This window comes from Wyeomyia smithii, chromosome 2, assembly GCF_029784165.1.
Source record: "Wyeomyia smithii strain HCP4-BCI-WySm-NY-G18 chromosome 2, ASM2978416v1, whole genome shotgun sequence".
NCBI lineage: Eukaryota > Metazoa > Arthropoda > Insecta > Diptera > Culicidae > Wyeomyia > Wyeomyia smithii.
Window position 1 is genome coordinate 23420193 of NC_073695.1, and position 20599 is coordinate 23440791.

General features: G+C 38.8%; 1 protein-coding gene across 1 annotated transcript in view; it reads right to left on the bottom strand.

Moving 5' to 3' along the window:
* Positions 1-105: 105 nt before the first annotated feature.
* LOC129724092 (uncharacterized) overlaps positions 106-20599 on the bottom strand; it is a 57435-nt gene continuing 36941 nt past the window's right edge. The window contains exons 2-4 of the mRNA XM_055678715.1: positions 4130-4283; positions 3952-4073; positions 106-3891 (exon numbers count right to left, since the gene is read on the bottom strand). Coding sequence (XP_055534690.1) covers positions 2866-3891; positions 3952-4073; positions 4130-4283 — 1302 coding nt within the window. The 3' untranslated portion in view covers positions 106-2865. The remainder of the gene's footprint in view (positions 3892-3951; positions 4074-4129; positions 4284-20599) is intronic.

Genomic DNA, 20599 nt, shown 5'->3' on the forward strand with positions numbered 1-20599 from the left:
TATATATATATATATATATATATATATATATATATATATATATATATATATATATATATATATATATATATATATATATTTTAATTCTATTTTAATTCTATTTTTATATCTTTTCTTTAAATTTTTTTAGAGTGTGTACTTTTTTCGGAAGTAAAAAACTACTATTTTCAATTCTGCCGGAGACGTCATACCAATCAAACAAACCGTCCTGGCTCTGAAATTATTTTGGTTCATTAACACCATTTTCAAACAGGTTTACTTTTTTCAAAAATAAGTCTTGTTAAAATTTATTACTAGAAAAGCTTCAACCAAATCGAAAATGGTCGGTTAACATCGATGTCTTATGTGGCTTGAAGTTGCTTTACTGATCCTGTAAATATTCCCTTTGTAGTGTCGAGGCATTTGGGTCTTGAAGTAAAACAACAAGCAGTTGCATACGTGGCGGTTTTACCCCTTGTATAGTGGGCGACTTTACCCCCAGTGGAACATTTTCATATTTGACCGAAAAAGTAGTCAAAATTACAAGATTACTCACGGCCTTCGATATTTCCGAAAGAAGATAGATTCAGGCAAGCGATTAAACGTATTTTCACGAACAAAACAGTTGATTTTTAGACTCAAAAACCTTAAGTCCCGTTGCCGAAAAACAATAGCGCATTGACTGGTTGCCAGCTGAAAGGTTGTTTTTATTTATTTCTGCGACCGTTCGCGCACTATCAAAACAGAAAAACGTGCAAAATGCTATGTAATTGTACTGTAATAGACACGTTAAAGAAATTTTTCAATTATTTTATAACTTGGTAGTAAAACTACGGTGGGCGGTCTTACCCCGCAGGGCGGTCTTACCCTGTTTACCCCTACTTCAAATTGATTGAATATCAGAACGGCTTAACATTGAGTGTTTCCAGCAACACTGCCACAGCATTCTGTTGTTGCAAACTTATCTACGTGACTTTTGGCTCGTAGTATCTTCGGAAAAGCTTTCAAACTATTTTTCACGCGTAATTGATTCTTATTACGTGGGTGAGTTTGTAACAGTAGCATACTGCAGCAGTAGTATTTTGTTCCCAGGAATATTTCCAGCAAATATCATCTAACGATTGATTTTTAAAGGCAACTGGACATCTCACGAGAATAACTTGAACTTGAAAAATCAGGCACAAAAATGAGGTTCCACCGATCGATCTGAAAAGTCACACAGTTGTTGTAGGACCCATAAGGAACACGAAAAGAAAAAAAAGTGACTGAAGCGCATCGAGAGACAATTTCTTTTTCGAAATACTGCTCTAGATGAAAAAACGTGCCGTAATTGGGTCCATTGCTTTGAAGGCGGTAGTCTCCATTGTTGACGACTGTTCGTGTGAAGAAAGGTCAAAACCTTCGAAGACGCTGAGTCGGAGGAGTTGCTCGATGAGAACCCATGCCAAACGCAAGAACAGCTTGTTCTGGTATTAGGACCATTAGGAGTTACTCTAGTTAGTTGAGTTCCTTACTATGTAAAGCAACCCAAAGCCTGGTCATGCTGAATATTACTTGGTCCTTTCGATGGCACATGGCCTTGCTGATCAGCATTTCATCGAAAAATGGCTTGATTTGTGGATAACCACGATAAACGAGTACGCTTAGAATAATATTTTAAAAAAATGCTCACAGAGTTGTTTGGAAATCAAAAATAGATTCAGATTTTGTTTAAATGTGACATAAGCTGTTAAAGAAGCATCAGAAATTAATATATTCCTTATTTTGCCAAATTTGATATACGAAACTGAGATTTAAGGGATAATTATTTATACACAAAAAATTTTTCCTTTTAAACATAATGTGGATCCCCATCGCAAATAAAAATGTATAGAAATGAATAACATATTTTGGGATTAAAGACATAAATTTCAAAAAAACTTTTGTCCGTTAAAAATTTTTCAACCGCAGACTGCAGTAAAAAATCAATTTTTCAACAATAAACCTACTGAATACCTCTCAAATTATGGAATAAAGTGTACAATCCATTAAAAACAGGTTCAAGGGAGCTGAATAACAATAACGCAGATTGTACAAAATGAATTTCACCTAAAATTTAAGTAGCCTTGTAATTAGCTCGAAGGTCACCGCATAGTGGTGACGGTGACTAGAGCGCGCGTATGTTTGTTTAAATTCAATTTGCAACCATTGCATACGAGTTTCAAGTCATTCCTCTCTGTCGAGCGTGGCTGCTGATCTGCACCCTCAATTATAATTTTTTTTCGGCGGTGCCGTACCGGATGAAGTGCACTTATTAAATCGCTCCATATTGTCGGTGTAAACCGGCTTTGATGGAAGTAAGCGTTCCCCGAAAGCCTTGAGCAGAGCAGTCGGCAGCAAAAAGGCGCCAGCAATCGTGTAAAAGTGTGACTAAATCTCGCTTCTGGCTAGTTGTAGTTGCGTACGCACGGTGCTGCCCAAACCGCTTTCGCTCCTTAGTTTTGTTCTGTCTGAATGACGACGGCACTGACGACAGCTCTCCAACCATCAACTCGCGTGCGTGTTCTGCTGGAGGTCAACAAAGACGGGGACAAACTTTTTTTTCTTCCAAAGCCCTGCTCTACTTCGACCGAGGGGGGTGGGGCAGAGCAAACACTTAACTTCAAATGAGGTCGCCCCCGCGCACCTTCGGTGCAGAGAGTTGACCGCCACCGTAACACACACACGTCATTACAAGTTCCAATCAAACTGAAATCGTTCTTCATCTAAATCTACTATCGCGAATGCCCACTCGGTTTCGTCGTAGGCAGAACTAGTGCTAATAAATAAGTTAATGGAAGCGTAAAAACTTGGCGATTGAAAGGTGGCAGCGGGCGATTTGCAGTGGGCTTTCTTGCCGCCCACTTCTTACAGCGGTCGTGGGTCGTACGGAGTGGCGTTGAAACCCACAAAGCGGTTATTCTTCCGATGCACGAATCCTTTCTCGGGTCCCGTGTTGTAGTACACAACCCTTCGAATACCGAACGGATCGATATAGCCGAAGCTACCTTCCCGGGACGAACTTCCGGAGTTGGTTTCCTCGTGATACTGACGGGGAAGATAATAGCGAAAACCATCATTCGTTACTGATACTCCGTCGTACACGTGATCCTCTCGGCGAGTAGGTTGATAGCTTTGGTAGTTCGGTGGCGGTTCCAGGAGATCCCGATTGAAGGTTGGTTGATATTCGAGATTGTTATCGGATATTGGGATAACCAGTGGTTTTGGGGATGGTGTCGCGCTTTCAATGAAGGGTGCTGCTGAGGTAATGGAAATGGGTTCCACATATGGAGGCCGTCTTCGTTCCTGCTGGAATCGACGTCTGTGCGGGAAGGCAGTTGATACTGGGAATAGCCGGATGAAGTGTTGCTTGGGGGGTAGTAAATCGTTACTTGGTTTGTAATTAAGCGAATAGTCGGGTCTAGGGGTCAGATTTTCGTATTCATTCGGTCGTCTTGAGTCGCTGTTGTAGATTACTAGTTGCGGCAGATGAGCTTCAGAACCGTCGCTTAGCGGGGATGGCGTGGAAGCTGTAGCGTAAATAGCAATCGGCGTGGAAGAAATTTCGTTTCCTGCAAGCGGAGAGTACGGCGTACTGGATGGTAGAAAAGCATTAGGCCTTGGCGTACTCGAAGCGTAATGTCTGCTAGGCGGCAAATATTGATCGTTTGCAATGTTTGCAGGCAGATAGTTTGTGTGAACTGGCTGCGAGTGGGGCCTAACGTAAACGGTCTTAAGACCCGTTTTGTATACTGGTGGTGCTATCGGAGCCGGTGGTGTGGGTGAAACACCGACCGGTTGAGGACGTGGTACTTGCGGACGCGGGTAAGCTGGACTCTGGGCAACTAAAACTCCAGAGTTAGCCGGCCGATTCTTGACGGATTTCATGGCGTCCTAGAGTGGGAATAAAGTTTAACGTGGATAACCGTAATACATTTTGGATAGAATTGTTACCTGAATCGGCATATCGCTGCCAACATATACCGTTTTGGATTTCAATATCCGATAGCCCTTGTCATCAGCGATGTAATCTTTCTGGCGAAGATACCCGGAGGCATCAATCCAGGCATCAGTTCCTAACATTGTAAAATATATACTTTAACATTTCGAGAAAAGTCAAGGTTAGTGTTACCAATAACTGTGCCATCCTGGAGACGCTTTTCCTTCCTATACTGGCCATTGTCAGTTTGGTATTTAAAATACCGCTCAGGTCCTTCGTCTGTTTGGATGTGATACTGGTTGCTAGTTGGTGTGCCCCAGGACGCGTGAACTCTGTCCAGATGGATCTGAAAACAAAACAAAAAAACACACAATTTGGAAAGTTATAGTCAGAGATTAACTAAATTTGCATATTTCTGAGTGTAAAGAAAACGGAACATGTTCTCAGCGTAGGTAGAATTTACAGTTAGGAATCAAGTTTCGATTAGCCGAGAGACATTGTTCGGAATTCTTCGAATGATTGCACATGAGCTTAAGCCTTTTCTAGCGGTGGGCGTATGATGAAAAATATATTCGATTCTTGAAATATTCTGAGCTCTGCTGTTGAGTGGGTTTCGAGTTGGACTCGATCCGTCACGCGGTGGAATATTGCCACTCGATGGGGCTGCCCAAGCGGAAAGAAATGATTTACAGCTGCCATGGAATGGAACAGATTTATTTTGCGAAACAGCCCGCTGACGCTGGCCGTGTATGGAAGCTTGTTCCTCCCGACGGCAACCGACAGCCAGCTGACGGGGACAAGATATTCTGCGCGCGCACTTGAAGGAAAAACGAGAAATTGAATACACTTTAAGTCGCGCCTCGTCGTCGTCGTCGTCGTCGTCGTCTCGGTGCACGCGCAATTTTAATAAAATATGGGTCCACTTCATGCTGTTCAAATGGGTTGGTGTTGTTTGCCAAGTTTGTGCCGTTTCCATTAATGTGCCAGTTGCTGCGTTTGCAGGGGAGGGAGGTTCTAGCGTGATTGAAATTCTAGCTTTTGTGGGTGATCTGGTTCTTCAGTATTGAGCATAGAGTAAAATCGTTCAACTGAATTTAAGTAAATCCGGGTTCATGAATATATTGTATAACTTTTGTGTGGGGGAATCTTGAGGGGGTTGGCTAATGTCCACGGTTCATACATTTTTTTTAGAATTTATATGGACAGTTGTCCACGTTAAAAATCTGTCCACGTGGTATGTGGATGGCCCCTTACAACAAATGAAAATACCAAACCAATATATTCTACAAAAAAAAACGAGGTTTAGAAGAATGAACAAAATCTTAGAACATCTTGAATTGTTTCGACGATTACAGAAAAAGTTATGGACAAAAAACTCATTTTGATAAAACTAGAAACAGTTGAACTTCTTTTGACAAACTTTCAAATGCATACAGTCTGGTTAGCTACTATCTGCAACCTTCGGAGAAATATGGACTCAAACTATGACTATTTTCAGCAAAAAACTAGAAATATCTTTACAACAAATAAAAATACCAAACCAATATATTCTACAAAAATGCGAGGTTTGGAAGAATAAACAAAATCTTAGAACATCTTGAATTGTCGATTACAGAAAAAGTTATGGACGAAAAACTAATTTTGAGGAGTATTCCTCGTAGAACTCTATTTCGTCATAACAGACGTACAGATAGTAGTTTATAGTGTTTAGCAATTCTTTCTCTTATAGATTTTTCCACAACTTTGCTAAAGAAAGCAATCTGGTATCTTGAAAATTAGAAATAATAGTTCTTACATGTAACTACTAGGGGAAATGATAAAAAAACCGAAAACGCCAAAAAAAAGGCCATGTTATATGGAAAAATACTTGCTGAAGACACTGGGTACATAAAATCAATATTTCACAGTCAAATCTAAAACGATCACGATTTTTCGAGTTTAGACCACTGTGCACTGATCAGAAAACCGAATTTTGCGTTCGAAACAAGGCTTGACAATTTTCAATAGTACAATCAGCGTTGCCACTAAGTTTTGAATAAAATCTGGCAAACCGGAAATAAAAAGTCTGGCAAAAATCTGTCACTCATTTTTGGATAAAATTCCTGGCAGAATTGAAAGTGATGACCTTTTTTTTGCTCTTGCCTGGTGTAAGTAGGTTAAGGCCAGGCAGGCCTTTTTGCGAGACGACGCGGATGAAATTTGGCAAATATCTGGCAGTTTCTGAGGTTTATCTGTTTGTCTTGCGCGCAAACAGAAATCTTGCAAAATCCAGATTTATATGGCACAATGGCAACGCTGAGTACAATGGTTTGAATAATCAAATTGAAATATTCTGTATTTGAGACTTCGCTGTAATACTAATTCTTGGTTTACCTATCGGGAAAAAGGCAAGCCCGACGGACAGTCCGGAGCCGAATGACAAGGGGAAATCTATGTCACCTTGTGCCAATGAGCTATATAAAAGTGAGGAATAAGAAGACGCTTGTCTGTATTAGTGGAGAAAAATGGGCAAAAACCACGTGCTTTTGGGTTGTGACGTAGCTCTCCAAAAACAATATATAGGGGAACTGCTCCATTATTCATCTCAGTGCATATATTCATCTCACACAACATGAAAACACAATTGAAAACAGGAAAAAACGCATATTTTCTACTTAAACCAATTTGCTTATCCATGGAATGGATTCTTCTTAGTTCACTTTTCGCGCACAATGAACGAATAACATACGAGCATTCCTAGCACATACAATATGAAAAATTGCCAGATTCTCTCCGTTACAACAGGTCAAATAATGTTTGTTTCCACTGTTGACTAATTTTAGATTAGAAATAGCAGGGTGAGCATGTATAAAACGGCCTTGAGGCATAACGCCCCAGTGCATTTATTCGGAAACACTAAAAAACAGATATGAGACTATTGGGAATCCGTTGCGGGTCGTGGGACCAACCTTCTGTGCAAGTTTGATAATTGTCTCTAGCAGTAAAGAAAAAAAACAAAAATAAATTTGATTGCAGCTGCTTCAGATCTAATTTCTTGTAGTGTTCTCGTAACGTTTTTCCGCTAGTGTATAAAGTTTATTACCTGGTATTGGCCTTTATATATCTCAAATAAACCTATAAGCAGCTGTTTCTACACAGTTAGAAAAAAGTGCCCAATTTTATATCGAGTAACATATAAAGAATTGCCTCCATCGCTTATGATTAAATATTCCATAATATTCCACGCAAGTTTTATTGATATTGCGCATAATTTTCAAACAAAATCGTGGTTTACGTCAGAAGCAACTGAAATTTAAATGAGAAAATAATGTACGTGACGTGTAATATTCGGGATTTTTTACTGTGTAATGAATTATACTTGCTTATTTAGGGTGGCCAGCCAAGCGGCGATTGATTAATGGGAAAACTGTAGTCCCAATTTCCTCCAAATATTCTGAGTAGCGATTAATTAGTGGTAATTCGAGTTTCCATTTTTCGTAGTGCTTTGAATATGCCCATTATATTACCGGAAAATTTTCCTGCGGTTTGTGCGCGTTTTTATCGCCACGTAATATCTTCATTACTAGTGTGTTTTGCGAGAAAATAAATTGTTAAATCAACTAAAATTACTAGTGTTGGTGTTTCAAATAACAGGACTATCGGAATATGCAGCCTTAGGAGGATTTCGTGCGAGATAAGTGATATTATTTATTTAGATTTTTTTGTTTGAGTTGTTTGCGTTGGCATACTATATGCTCAACTACAATTGTTTTTTGACATGTAGGCGGCGTTGTATTTTTTTTCTTTGATCATTGACGTGTAGAGGTAGAATAATACAGATCTGTTTCGTATGTATTTTTGATTTAATTAGTTACTAAAATGTTTGTAAATAAACAGGAGATGTCTTGTTCATACGAATGCGTTACTTAGCACATATTTTTAGGGTTTCGGGTTCATGTTTCGGAGAACATTGGACTTTGTTCGCGTAAGTCTTATTTGACAATGTTCAACTAAGAGGTGAAGCCCTTTTAGGCTGGCTGACTAAAGATTTGCTACTAATGAAAGTTACGTTAAACTGGTGGATAAAAATAAGGGTATAACTAAATTATTAAGAGTCTAAAGATAAGTGTAAAAGCAATAAAAGGATGCCCGCAAGGAGGAGTGATATCTCTTCTATTGTGGTCGTTAACAGTTGATGATCTTCTTAAAAAAATGATAGATGAAGGGTTTGAAATAGTTGGGTTCGCTGATGATATAGTCATAATTGTTCGTGGCAAGTATGACGATATCATCGCTAACCGAATGCAAACTGCCCTAAACATTGTTTCCTCGTGGTGCGATAAGGAAGGTCTAAATGTAAATCCTTCAAAAACTACTATCGTTCCATTTACACGAAGGAGAAAAGTTATGCTAAATAATATAAGCTTGAAAGATGAGCTCTTGAAACTCTCAGACAACGTCAAATATCTCGGGGTACTCCTTGACAAAAAACTTAACTGGAATACACATCTAGAGCAAGTTATAGGCAAAGCCACAAATACTCTATGGATATGTAATAAAACTTTTGGTAAACAATGGGGACTAAAACCGAAAATGATCCATTGGATTAATTCGGCTATTATGAGACCCAGAATTACCTACGCTTCACTGGTCTGGTGGCCAAAAACAAAAGAAAGAGGTGCTCAAGATAAGTTGGAAAAACTTCAACGGCTCAATAACGGGTGCAATGAGAAGTACACCAACCAAGGCATTGGAAGCTTTACTCTTTATGCTTCCACTGCATCAGTTTATACAATTAGAAGCAGAGAAGAGTGCTTTAAGGATTAAAAGACTCTTAAAACTCTTTGAAGGTGACCTAGCAGGTCATCTAAATATTCTAAAAACTATTCGTATCAATCCCCTAGTAACCAACAATGAAGACTGGATGGAGAAAAGATACAACTTTGAAAGAAGATATCAAACAGTTAAACCTGAGCGCGATGTTTGGGAACGCGGGAGTCCCGATCTCCTTCCGGAATCAATTGTTTTTTACACAGATGGTTAAAAAATGAACGATCGAGTGGGAGCAGGAGTAACAGGCCCAGGAGTAGATCTATCAATTCCGATGGGTCGATGGCCAACCGTTTTCCAAGCCGAAGTCCAAGCTATACTAGAATGTTCTGTTATATGCCTACGCAGGAAATACAGACACTCAAACATTTGCATCATGTCCGACAGTCAAGCAGCTTTAAATGCTCTGAAGTCTGCAACATGCACATCAAAACTTGTTTGGGAGTGTTCTCAATCACTTCAAACACTGGGTTGCAATAATCAAGTAAATTTATATTGGGTTCCTGGTCACTGTGGAATCTATGGGAACGAAAAAGCCGATGAACTTGAAAGACTTGGATCGTCTCACCAGTACATAGGACCAGAACCTTTCTGTGGCTTATCCGCTTCTTCACTTAAAATGGAGCTGAAAGCATGGAAAATTTCGAAGGTGGAGTCCAACTGGACAAATACTTCCATTGGTAGGCAGTCAAAGAGGTTTATAACACCGAACGGTCCTATGACTCGCAAAATACTGGAGCTTTCAAAGAAAGATCTAAGCACATATACTGGTCTAATAACAGGGCATTGTCCGAGCCGTTATCACTTGAAGCTTATGAAAAAACTTCAAGATGATACGTGTCGCTTATGTGGCATGGAAAAAGAAGACTCGGAACACCTGTTATGCCGACGTCCGGCAAATATTAATAAAAGACATAAGTTCTTCAATAGGGGGCTGTTAGAACCCTCTGAAATCTGGAGAACAACTCCCAGTACGGTTATTCGCTTCATGCGAAGTGTAATACCAGACTGGACTAATGCTATTGGTCATATCATGACGGCCACTTCCAATAGTGGTACGTTATCCTGACTTAGCAAAATTGAAAAGGGCATATGTCACAAAAGATCAAAAAATTGGTCGCAGTGATAAAATCCCCAACACGGAGAAAAAAAAAAGAGTCTAAAGTCTACGTATTCATTCACCCACAACCACAAAACATAAAACAGTAAAACTGCTATATAAATTCTAAAAATTTAACTGATAAAATGCAAATTGAACTAAAAAGTCGGTAAATCACAATAGCTTCAGCTCTTCGTAGCCCTCAAAATTCATGCCTATAATATAATCAATCATCGACCCGCAACATCTAACAGATGTATCCCAGGGTCTCCCTTTCCTACTAAAATTTCCCATCTCACGTAACATTTGTTGGACTAACATTCCTTTTCCGTTCCCCAACAGTTGCAAGGACGTGGCTAGGGCAGTAACAATTCTCTGGAGACATCTGACCTTTGTTTAGCAACATTTAATTAGATCCCAAATTTCATGTTGCTGCTCATGAACCAGGGTAATTTGTTCTCGTAAACAGAGTATTGTTGCTGACACCACCATTAGGCTGGGACAAAAAATAAATATTAGCTCCCATGCACATTTCGTGTTCCTTATGGGTCCTGTAACAATTGTGTAACTTTTCAGATCGATTGGTGGAACGCCTGATTTGCGCCCGATTTTTAAAGTTTCCATACGATTTTATATGGGAAAATCCACTTTTTCAAAACTTATCCTCTAGAAATTTCCAGTTGGCTCCTAAAAATATACCATACACGATATTTGTAGGAAATTTTCCTGGGAATAATTCTTCTGAAGACTGTAAGGCGCTACAAAATTTGTAGAAAAAGTTATTCACCTTAAACTGATCGAATGTCTGGCGAACGGCTCAACATTGAATTTTTCCAGCAACACTGCTGCAGCATGCTGCTGTTGCAAACTCAACTACGTGATGAGAAACAGTTTCGCGTAGAATTAAGCTTGAAAGCGTGATTTTTTGCTCATAGTGTCTTCGGAGAAAATGCTTAGAATATCAATCCCTATATTTTGATAGTATTCGTTGTGTGATTTACACCCCTAAAAGTGAGAAATCAGCTTTCTAAACACCCCTACGTAGTGAAAAACATTTTCGTGTAGGATTAAGCTAGAAGGTATGATATTTTGCTCACGTTATCTTCATTATCGGAGGGCTTGCTTAAAATATTAACTATCATGTTTTAATGTAAACTGATTACTCCCCCTAAAAGAGGGAAATAAGCTTTCTAAACACCCACGTCGTGTGACAACTTGCCAATTTAATAGATCATACCCAGGTGTCTTTCAGAAAGGAGTTTGGTAGATACATAGCTACAATTTGCGCAGATACATGGCCAACAGGTCACTACGAACCAATGAGGTATACACAGGTGAGGAAGAAGAAGACATTTGTCTGTTCTAGTAGCGAAAAAAGGTAAACAGAAGCAGGTGTTTGGATTGTGACGTAGATCTCGGCCAACAAGCAAATGCCATTTGAAACCAGGCACGTCCAAACCCACCACACCACTGCGTGTGTGTTTCAAGCGATGCCACGGAGGGTGTTTTCATTGCCCTTCAGTGCTTATACAAAACGGAAACCCACAGTGTTTTTGATAAAACAGCCCTTCAGTAGCTTCGGCAAACAAAGTCCCGAGTATTCCCGACTTCGTGAGCCCTCGGGAGCCCGCTGGATAACACGTGTTTTCTCAAACGCTTCATTTTTACAAAAGTAAATATGAAAAAAAATGCAGGTGGTTGTATGCGATGACTACCGTCAAGCTATTCATTATTATATCATTGTCGATCCCCGTGTTCCCCGAAACTGCAAGCCCTCGATTGCTTCATGTGCCGAAGTTAAAAAAGTTAAAAAACGAATGGCTCTCCGGTGTTTTGTCTTTAGCTAGCGACGGAGGGTAATACGAATAGCCCTGCGTGGTGTGTTTGTTAGCAGAATTATTAGTAATAAAAATTAAGTTTGAGCCAAAGATGTTTACATTTTCAACACACAGCGGTTTGCAGTCAACACGGAGAGCTAAAGAAAAACTTCGAAAACATACCCTTTTCCAGTTGTTTCGGATCTTTCGGCGGCCCACCTTGATGTCCGCTCAACCAACATCCCGTCCAAAGATCAATACTCTTTCTCTTTTTCAATAGACTTCATTTACGGTGGTTCGTACTGACCTGCTGGCCATGTATCTGCACAAATTGTAGCTATGTATCTACCAAACTCCTTTCTGAAAGATACCAGGGTATGATCTATTAAATTGGCACCAGAACCCAAATTGTCCTCCGACGTGGGTGTTTAGAAAGCTTATTTCCCTCTTTTAGGGGGAGTAATCAATCTACATTAAAACTTGTTAGTTAATATTTTAAGCAAGCCCTCCGATAATGAAGATAACGTGAGCAAAATATCATACCTTCTAGCTTAATCCTACACGAAAATGTTTTTCACTACGTAGGGGTGTTTAGAAAGCTGATTTCTCACTTTTAGGGGTATAAATCACACAACGAATAACATCAAAATATAGGGATTGATATTCCAAGCATTTTCTCCGAAAATACTATAAGCAAATAATCACGCTTTCAAGCTTAATTCTACGCGAAACTGTTTCTCATCACGTTGTTGAGTTTGCAACAGCGGCATGCTGCAGCAGTGTTGCTGGAAAAATTCAACGTTGAGCCGTTCGTCAGACATTCGATCAGTTTAAGGTGAATAACTTTTTCTACAAATTTTGTAGCGCCTTATAGTCTTCAGAAGAATTATTCCCAGGAAAATTTCCTACAAATATCATGATTTGGTATATTTTTAGGAGCCAACTGGAAATTTCTAGAGGATAAGTTTTGAAAAAGTGGATTTTCCCATATAAAATCGTATGGAAACTTTGAAAATCAGGCGCAAATCAGGGGTTCCACCGATCGATCTGAAAACTTACACAGTTGTTACAGGACCCATAAGGAACACGAAAAGTGCATGGGAGCGAAAAAAATACACCAACGCTTTTTTCCCATACAACTGTGTCCCAGTCTAACCACCATGCTATATTACCGGATAATTTTCCTGCCATATATCCGGATTCGTTTGACCGAATATCGATCCTCATCGGTAACACAAAGAATCGAAATGTTTTTCGATGTGCCAAAACCGAGCTGTATAATAATAATTTCAAATCGAAAAAACTTTGATGATCACCATTCTAAATGCATCCGTTTTCGACATATTTCGAAGTTCAAGTCTGAAAATTTTAGTCTATGCAAATAGGCTTGTTACCCGACCCGAACCTGAAGAAATATTTATTTTTTTCAAATTTCCGTACCCGACCCGGACCCGAAAATTTAGTTTCAATAAATTTTCTCAACAATTTCCTCCATAGTTTAACACTACAACTATGAGTCGATAGCGCACATTAACTGAGCCACTAATGGTTAATACAGAAAATAAGAAGAAGTACTCAAATATAGTATCTTTCGTAGTTTTCATGAGCATTTCCGAAAGCAGTTTTTGGGGGTAAATGGATACGTGTGGGTAAAATGAACATATGGAGGTGGTAATATGGATACCTTGGGCGTAAACATTAATTATCCCTTCACAGATAGTGGAATGTTGTTCCATAGCACGTGATACACTTATGCATTCACCAATAGCTCAATTTTCACCGTTTGTCGTAGAATTAATAACAATATATGACCTTATCCGCAAGAAACTGAGAAATGGCAGAACCTTTTTTTACGGACATTCCGCATTCAACGGTACGATTAGCCGCGGTCATCCGTTCATCGGTCCTAGTTTACCTTTGCGTTTTTCTGATATAAACACGAAGCATCTAGATTTTTCAATGGAAATTAACACCATTTTTTCCCCATAACCATGGGTTGTCCATTTTACCCGCACATACATATTATTGAAAATACACTGGGGCCTTTTTTTACGCGGGTTTTTTTTATGCGGTTTTTTTATACACGACTTTTTTCACGCGATTTTTTACAATTACGTGGATTATTTTTACGCGATTTTTTTTATTAACGCGGATTATTTTTACACGATTTGATAGATTATTTTTACGCGGTATTAAATAAGTTTAGTATAAGTAAATACAATAAAGTAAAAATCAATCATATGGTTCATCAAATTTAGAAAATCTATACCGAGCGTCTTAGCAGAGTGATTGAGAAATCAAAGAAATAGTTATCGGTTTCCGTTATACTCTACTAGAAAATTTTTTAGAAATAAATATTGAAATTCAGTCCGCGCAAATATATATTTCGACTGTGACATACAGTCTTCCTTAGTGCTTATGTGGACTGGTAAAGAGCAAAGCGTAAATCCTGTTTTTTTTTGTAGTAGGTAAAAATGAAAATTTAGCACTCTTAATTGGAGTTAGGTAGGGAATTATGCGGTCGATTGTTTACCGTACCATGTCTGGGGTTTTTAGGAAGCAGATTGAATAGCCATGAGGGGTGATTACCTGCGTCTTTGTTGAGAAGCGTGCATGAGTGTTGTTTATAAATTTCTAAACTTTCAGCTACGTCTAATTTCCATAAATTATTAACGGGGCGGAGGAGGTGAATGATATCCGAAGTTAGTGGATGTTCCTCGTTAAAAATATGTTCAGCCACTTTTGATTTAAAAAGATGTGGTAGAGCATTTTTTGAAACTTTCCTTGCTTTTGTCACTTCTGCGAAACGTTCTTTGAAATGTATCCCTAGGTTACGTTTAGTTTGTCCAATGTAAACCACGTCACAGTGACTGCATGCAATTTTATAAATTCCAGTTTTGTATCAATAGGGTCTTTGGTAGACCCCAATTTTGTTTTGAGTTGGGTATTTCTACTAGTGTAGACAATATCCATCCCAAATTTCCTAAATTTTGAACGAAGTGGGCGTGTCAAGTTAACGTCATATTCAACGGCTACCCTTTTCAGATCTTCTGTTATTGGGGTGAGTGTTGTAAAAGATTTCCGAATTTGAGCACGCTTCTTTTTATCCACAATGGCTTGAATGATACTTTCATTTTCATTCAACACTTCAAACCATCCCTTCCAGCATAAAATGGCATCCTTCCATCATATGATCCACCGCATGGAAACTTTACCTCTAAGTGAAGTAGCCAAGCAAAAGGAACTGGAATATATTTTCGAAATTGCTAAACTTAATGGCTACAATGAAAGTATCATTCAAGCCATTGTTGATAAAAAGAAGCGTGCTCAAATTCGGAAATCTTTTACAACACTCACCCCAATAACAGAAGATCTGAAAAGGGTAGCCGTTGAATATGACGTTAACTTGACACACCCACTTCGTTCAAAATTTAGGAAATTTGGGATGGATATTGTCTACACTAGTAGAAATAAGCAAAGCCTCGGTGCAACATTCCAATTCGGAGCTCGACCTTCTGTTTGTTATACACAGACTTCGCAGCCAACTGTTAAGTGTACAGGACAATTGCGGGGCTAGCGCAACGATCCTACTGACATAAACAGTCTCTTCCGAGCCGAGACTCGAACATACGACGACTGACTTCAGTGCAGTGTTAATAGCCAAACTGCTCTGTGGAGAAATCGACTCACCGAAGCTTTTGTCTCTTGTGAACTTTCGAGCTTCACAACGCGCTTTGCGTTCAATTGGATTTCTGCAGACCCCATACCATCGTACATCGTTTGGATATAATGAGCCCATCACCGCCTGTATTAGAACTTTCACTCGTGTTGAACATCTATTCGACTTCAATGAATCCTCGGATAAATTCGTGCAGAAAGTTAAAAGAACGAACATTTTATCAACTTGACACTCAAACATTGTTATATTTATTAAGACTCGGGTCAGATAAATTATACAAATAAATAAATATTTTAAATATATTTGCTGTTATTATAAAAAAGGCAATTTCCGTTGATTCGGTAAGAAAGAACAAAAATACATTAATAATTGTGCAACGATACGAGTCAGGGTCGTTGCGATTTACTTCCTTTTAAGAAACGAAAGCTTAAACATGTAGCAAAATTATCATAAAAAAGTTATTGTCATGTTCTTCAATGAATTTTCATTTTAGAATCACTAAAACTTATTTTGTGAGTTTCGTTACCATTTTTATATCATTTTTCATGTTTATATTTACTTACGTGCCATTATTTTTAATCGGATCTTATTATTGAATGGAGTTTTTTACGCGATTTTTTAAAATTACGCGGTTTTTTATACGCGGATTTTTTCAACGCGGTACAACCAACCGCGTAAAAAAGACCCCAGTGCACCTAAATATATCGAGAAAATCATTTAAACAATTACTAACCTTTGATGATTTCTGCTGGTTAGTAGTCTGAGTACAGATAGTAGCAGAAAAATCGTTATAAAATACTGTTTTACACTAGAAAAAACCTTATTTTTTGTAGGCCAAAAATAACACCACCACCACGACTGTTCGACCACTGTTTGACTGCATCATGTCACATACTATGTCTCAAATTGCTTCTAGTGCCTCTAAGATAAGGTGCCAATAAGTTTGTACCATTTTTCAACGTAATAGTCGAGATTTAAACGGGTGTCCATTTTACCACCCCTGTTCATTTTACCCACAATTCCCCTACATATTTTGTCTTCCTGCTCACTAAACAATAATCACGTTAGCAAAAAGAATCGGATTAATTCAAAATTGGTCTGACAAGGTTGAGTATATGGGACTAATGTATGCCTCAAAGGATTAAATTAATCCTTTGAATAAAATTCTGAAACTGATTTTTAAGCGTCCACCGAATTATATTGACTTACTGGAGTTGAAAATTAGAAGCTACGCCAAAAAAAATTATTGCCAATTTTCGAAAAAAAAACCGTTGCTCTCTTTATTGCCTATAACTTATTTTGTCTTGTTTTCTTACTCTTTATTCCGGACTTGGACACGACGCAATACGTGGGCAATCAAATCCGCCGACCCTTAAAGTAAGATCTCACGACTTGATCGTGCTTGTTTTTTTTTTTATTTCTGCAAAATAGTTACGCTTCGTCGTGTCTCCCCCCCCCCCCCCAAAGGCACATATAAAGTATGACTCACAACCGCACAAATGAAACTAATTCCATGATGTCACAAATAACAGTCATCACCTTTTAATCTAGAAATTATTATAGTGATATAAATACATATGTAGTGCAGTAGTGACACATGTCAATAACTAACCTTGAGGAGCTTTAGTTACCAGAAGCTCCACCAGTGCAAGGTGAAGCATTAAAAATTCACCATGCCCTCCACGATGCTTCTTGATCTTCACTATTGACTTTGACTTCATCGAACCTTTCACGGTTGAGGAACCAGCAGCTACTGGTGTTGAGAACCGGATTAGATATCATCGCATTTTTTCGACGGCGTTATTGCTACTAATCTAATCTAATCAGTTGATTGTTAGCGGTGATGTGTGAAGAATTTAATTTGAAAGATTTATCACTCAATTAACTCCCAACAGCATTGATTTATTATCATTCCATTGATCATTGAACTACTATACTTGCTCACACTGTCTCCTTCACTTCAAATTCAATATCAGGGCAAGTTTTGATCCAGTTTCGGTACTGACTGACATTTCCGTTGCAGTTTTTCATATAGGAGGAGAAGCTTGTAGACAAACCGGCTTTAAAATGCAGTGATAATATTGTCTATCGTCGGTGTTTCCACGAGGGTACACGATGAGATAACAAACCTGAAGTTGCTTTGGTTCGCCCATGCTCTTTCGGAACCTGCATCGCTTCCGCAGATGCATGTTTGCATGCACCTCAACTGCATGAAGCCACAGCTGTGAACCCTGTTCGATGGATGGCGGCGTGGCACGGCTGGTCCTTGGTTCCGCATGCAGATTCTACTTTCACTGTCAACCTGTACGACCAGGCAGCCAATACCATATGGGATGAATTTTTTCCCCACACAAGGTCCCACCAGCATTAAGCGTGGGTTTTATTCCGAAACTAAGGGGGCTACAACTTAGCCCAAGTTGGATATGACAGCATGATCGCACGATCGTCATGCAACATGATCATGAGTACTGCGCATCGTAGATGAAAGAAAAAATGTATCCACGAAGGACTACTAGAGGTCATAATTTTATTTTCACTTTCCTGTTACATAGATTAACACAGGTTGGATTTATATGTTTATATGTCAACACGCTGCAATTAGCTCTTCAGATCAAGTCGTGCATAAATTGAGAGTATTATTTTTCATTATTTGCAACACGTAGAAGCAAATGATTTATAACTTTTAAAGGCCAAATTACAAAGAGTGTGGTATTGTTAGTTTCTACCACAGCCATTGATGAGAATAAAATAAGATATTCATGCAATAGCTAATAAAACTTAAGATCGTTGTTGTGTCGTAATAAAACAAGTTATGGTGTTAGTTGTTAGCTTGCCTGAAAGGCTATGTTTTTTCTTTGCAAATATTTATTTACATCTAAGATATTAAACCATTACTTGAGGCAGAGCTTATAATAATAATAGTTCCGAATTTATTTCCAAATAACTATTCTTCAAACAGATTTCGATCGACTTACAAAACACAATAACTTACCTAGCTCTATAGTAGCAGATTCTGAGTAAAATGATGATAACTTAAGTTACTTTTGCCATTAAAGTAGTAACCAAATAGTAGAAAGTGTATTTCGAGATTAAACTGTATAAACCGTAGTAGCGAATGAACAATTTGTTCGTCAGACAAAACTCAAAAGCATAATAACAATGCCAGTGAATGCTAAGCAATTCGAACATAGTTACCGTCTGATTCACGAGATTGGTGTACCTACCCTGGTTTCGCGCATTACGGAATCACCAATTCTCCAGCACGTGCTAACCGCAATTATGTTAATAAATATGAGCGCTGGCTGTAGTTCTGAGTCAAATATGTGCAGCGAGAGCCCGCAAATCAAGAACTATAAATTAGTCTGAACCGGCAAGTCATGCGACAGTCGAGCATATATCTCTTGATTGATCGCGTTTGTTTATTAGCGTCCTTACTGATTGAACCCCAGGAATGTGTCACTTCAATTAGCTCCAATCATGTTCAGGCGTTTCACCTAATCGTAGACACGATTTAATGTTGCAATCATCAAGGTTCAAACCGCCTATAAAATGAGCCTTCGCTAAACGATGACTTGCTGAAGTGGATTACGCAAGTGGTTTTGACCTTATTCCGAGCATAATATCAATTCATGCAAAAATACTAACGTGGGTGGGTAACGAACAACAATGTGTTTCCCCCTTGATGCGGAAAGACAAAGCCTCCTCACTCGACACACGACAATGACAGTCGGCTGCGGGATTTTCTGGCTAAGCACGTAACTAAATACGCCACCACTGACGGAGCGACGGTGATGCTGAGCCGGCTGGGAAACCGGAATCGCCACCGGTTAGTAGCGGTTGTAATTTGTCGTACCCGCCTCTGGCTGTAATTAAACAAAACTGTTCAGTTATGGGCAAAGTTAATCCAAACGACGCTGCAATTTGTTGGTTACATATTTTCAATAGAAAACGATTTGACATCTTTTTAAACAAACTTCTTCTAATCGTGCTTTCAGTTAAACAATACTCCCTGTAGAAGTTACATAACGAGCAGTAATCGACCTAATTTGTGATCTTAGCAAAATGCCCCTTCAACATATTCAATCAATTCTTGTAAAGCAATTGTGTTTAACGATCAGCTAGATGGACGTTGCACAGTATGATTAAACGAGCCTTTCCTTTCACCCCAGTCTCTGTTCATTGGAGGTCTAATTAAGTTACGCGATGTTTAAAACTAACGATCACTCATTTTATGTAGCAAATCTCGTGTAACCCTAGGGCTTGAACTTCAGTTTGATCGGTCGTTTCGAAATTTAACACATTTACTCAAAGGAAGTTCCTTGGCTGCGGACACAAGTTCTATGCATTTTCGAAGCAATCATACCAGTGACTACGGTCGTGGTCAACCCCCCGGGGTGAGATTCATATTGCACAGATTGATGGCCAATTTGCGGCATCTGAAGCAGAAAAAAGAGATCAAAACAAAATTCATCAATAAAGTCTGGTTCGGCTCGATCAGCCTAGACTTTCAATTTCATTCACTACCAGACTTGCGGTTCCTCGGGGTTAGGGGCTGCGTATTGCAATCTCCGCCATCATAACCGCACAGAAAGGCTGAAACCGGTTTAATGCAATTTTTCGTTACGAAATAGGCATCCCAGCGAGAGCAACCGTAGCCGCACCAACTGTTAACCGAGATGGAAAACTAGTTCTTATCTTAAAGAGCAGCTCTGTTGACCACTAAGGTGATGCACTTCCCAAAGCTTACTCTCGGTAGGTAGGTAGGCATAGTCACGTGCAAACATCGGATGGCAGGCACAGTTTTCCGGCAATCCATTCTGTGAAATGAGTAATGCGTACTTATCTGATTTTACTGACTATACTGAGTTTAAGTGGTTCCGCATCTGAGTAATGAAAAAACTGTGATGGTTCGTTTTTTATTTCTGTTGACTGACATAATCTACGGAAGAAATTAAACCTCGTTTGATTGGTGCGAATGAATATCAGTTGCCTCGGATGCTGTATTATTGCTTCTCTCTAGCAGGTAAAGTCGGTTAACTGATGGTGATTAATGTTTATGATTTACACTTCCGAATTATTTTCGAATAGAAAAAAGCCAATAATATGGAATCAGATTTTAATTTCTCCTTTACAATTACTGCTTAACAAAAGGCATTATATTATGGTACATTTTAAAACATTAACTTTAACAGTTGAATAATGAATATGTAATATCTGATAGATGCAGTCATAAATTTGCACTTAAGATCAAATTGATT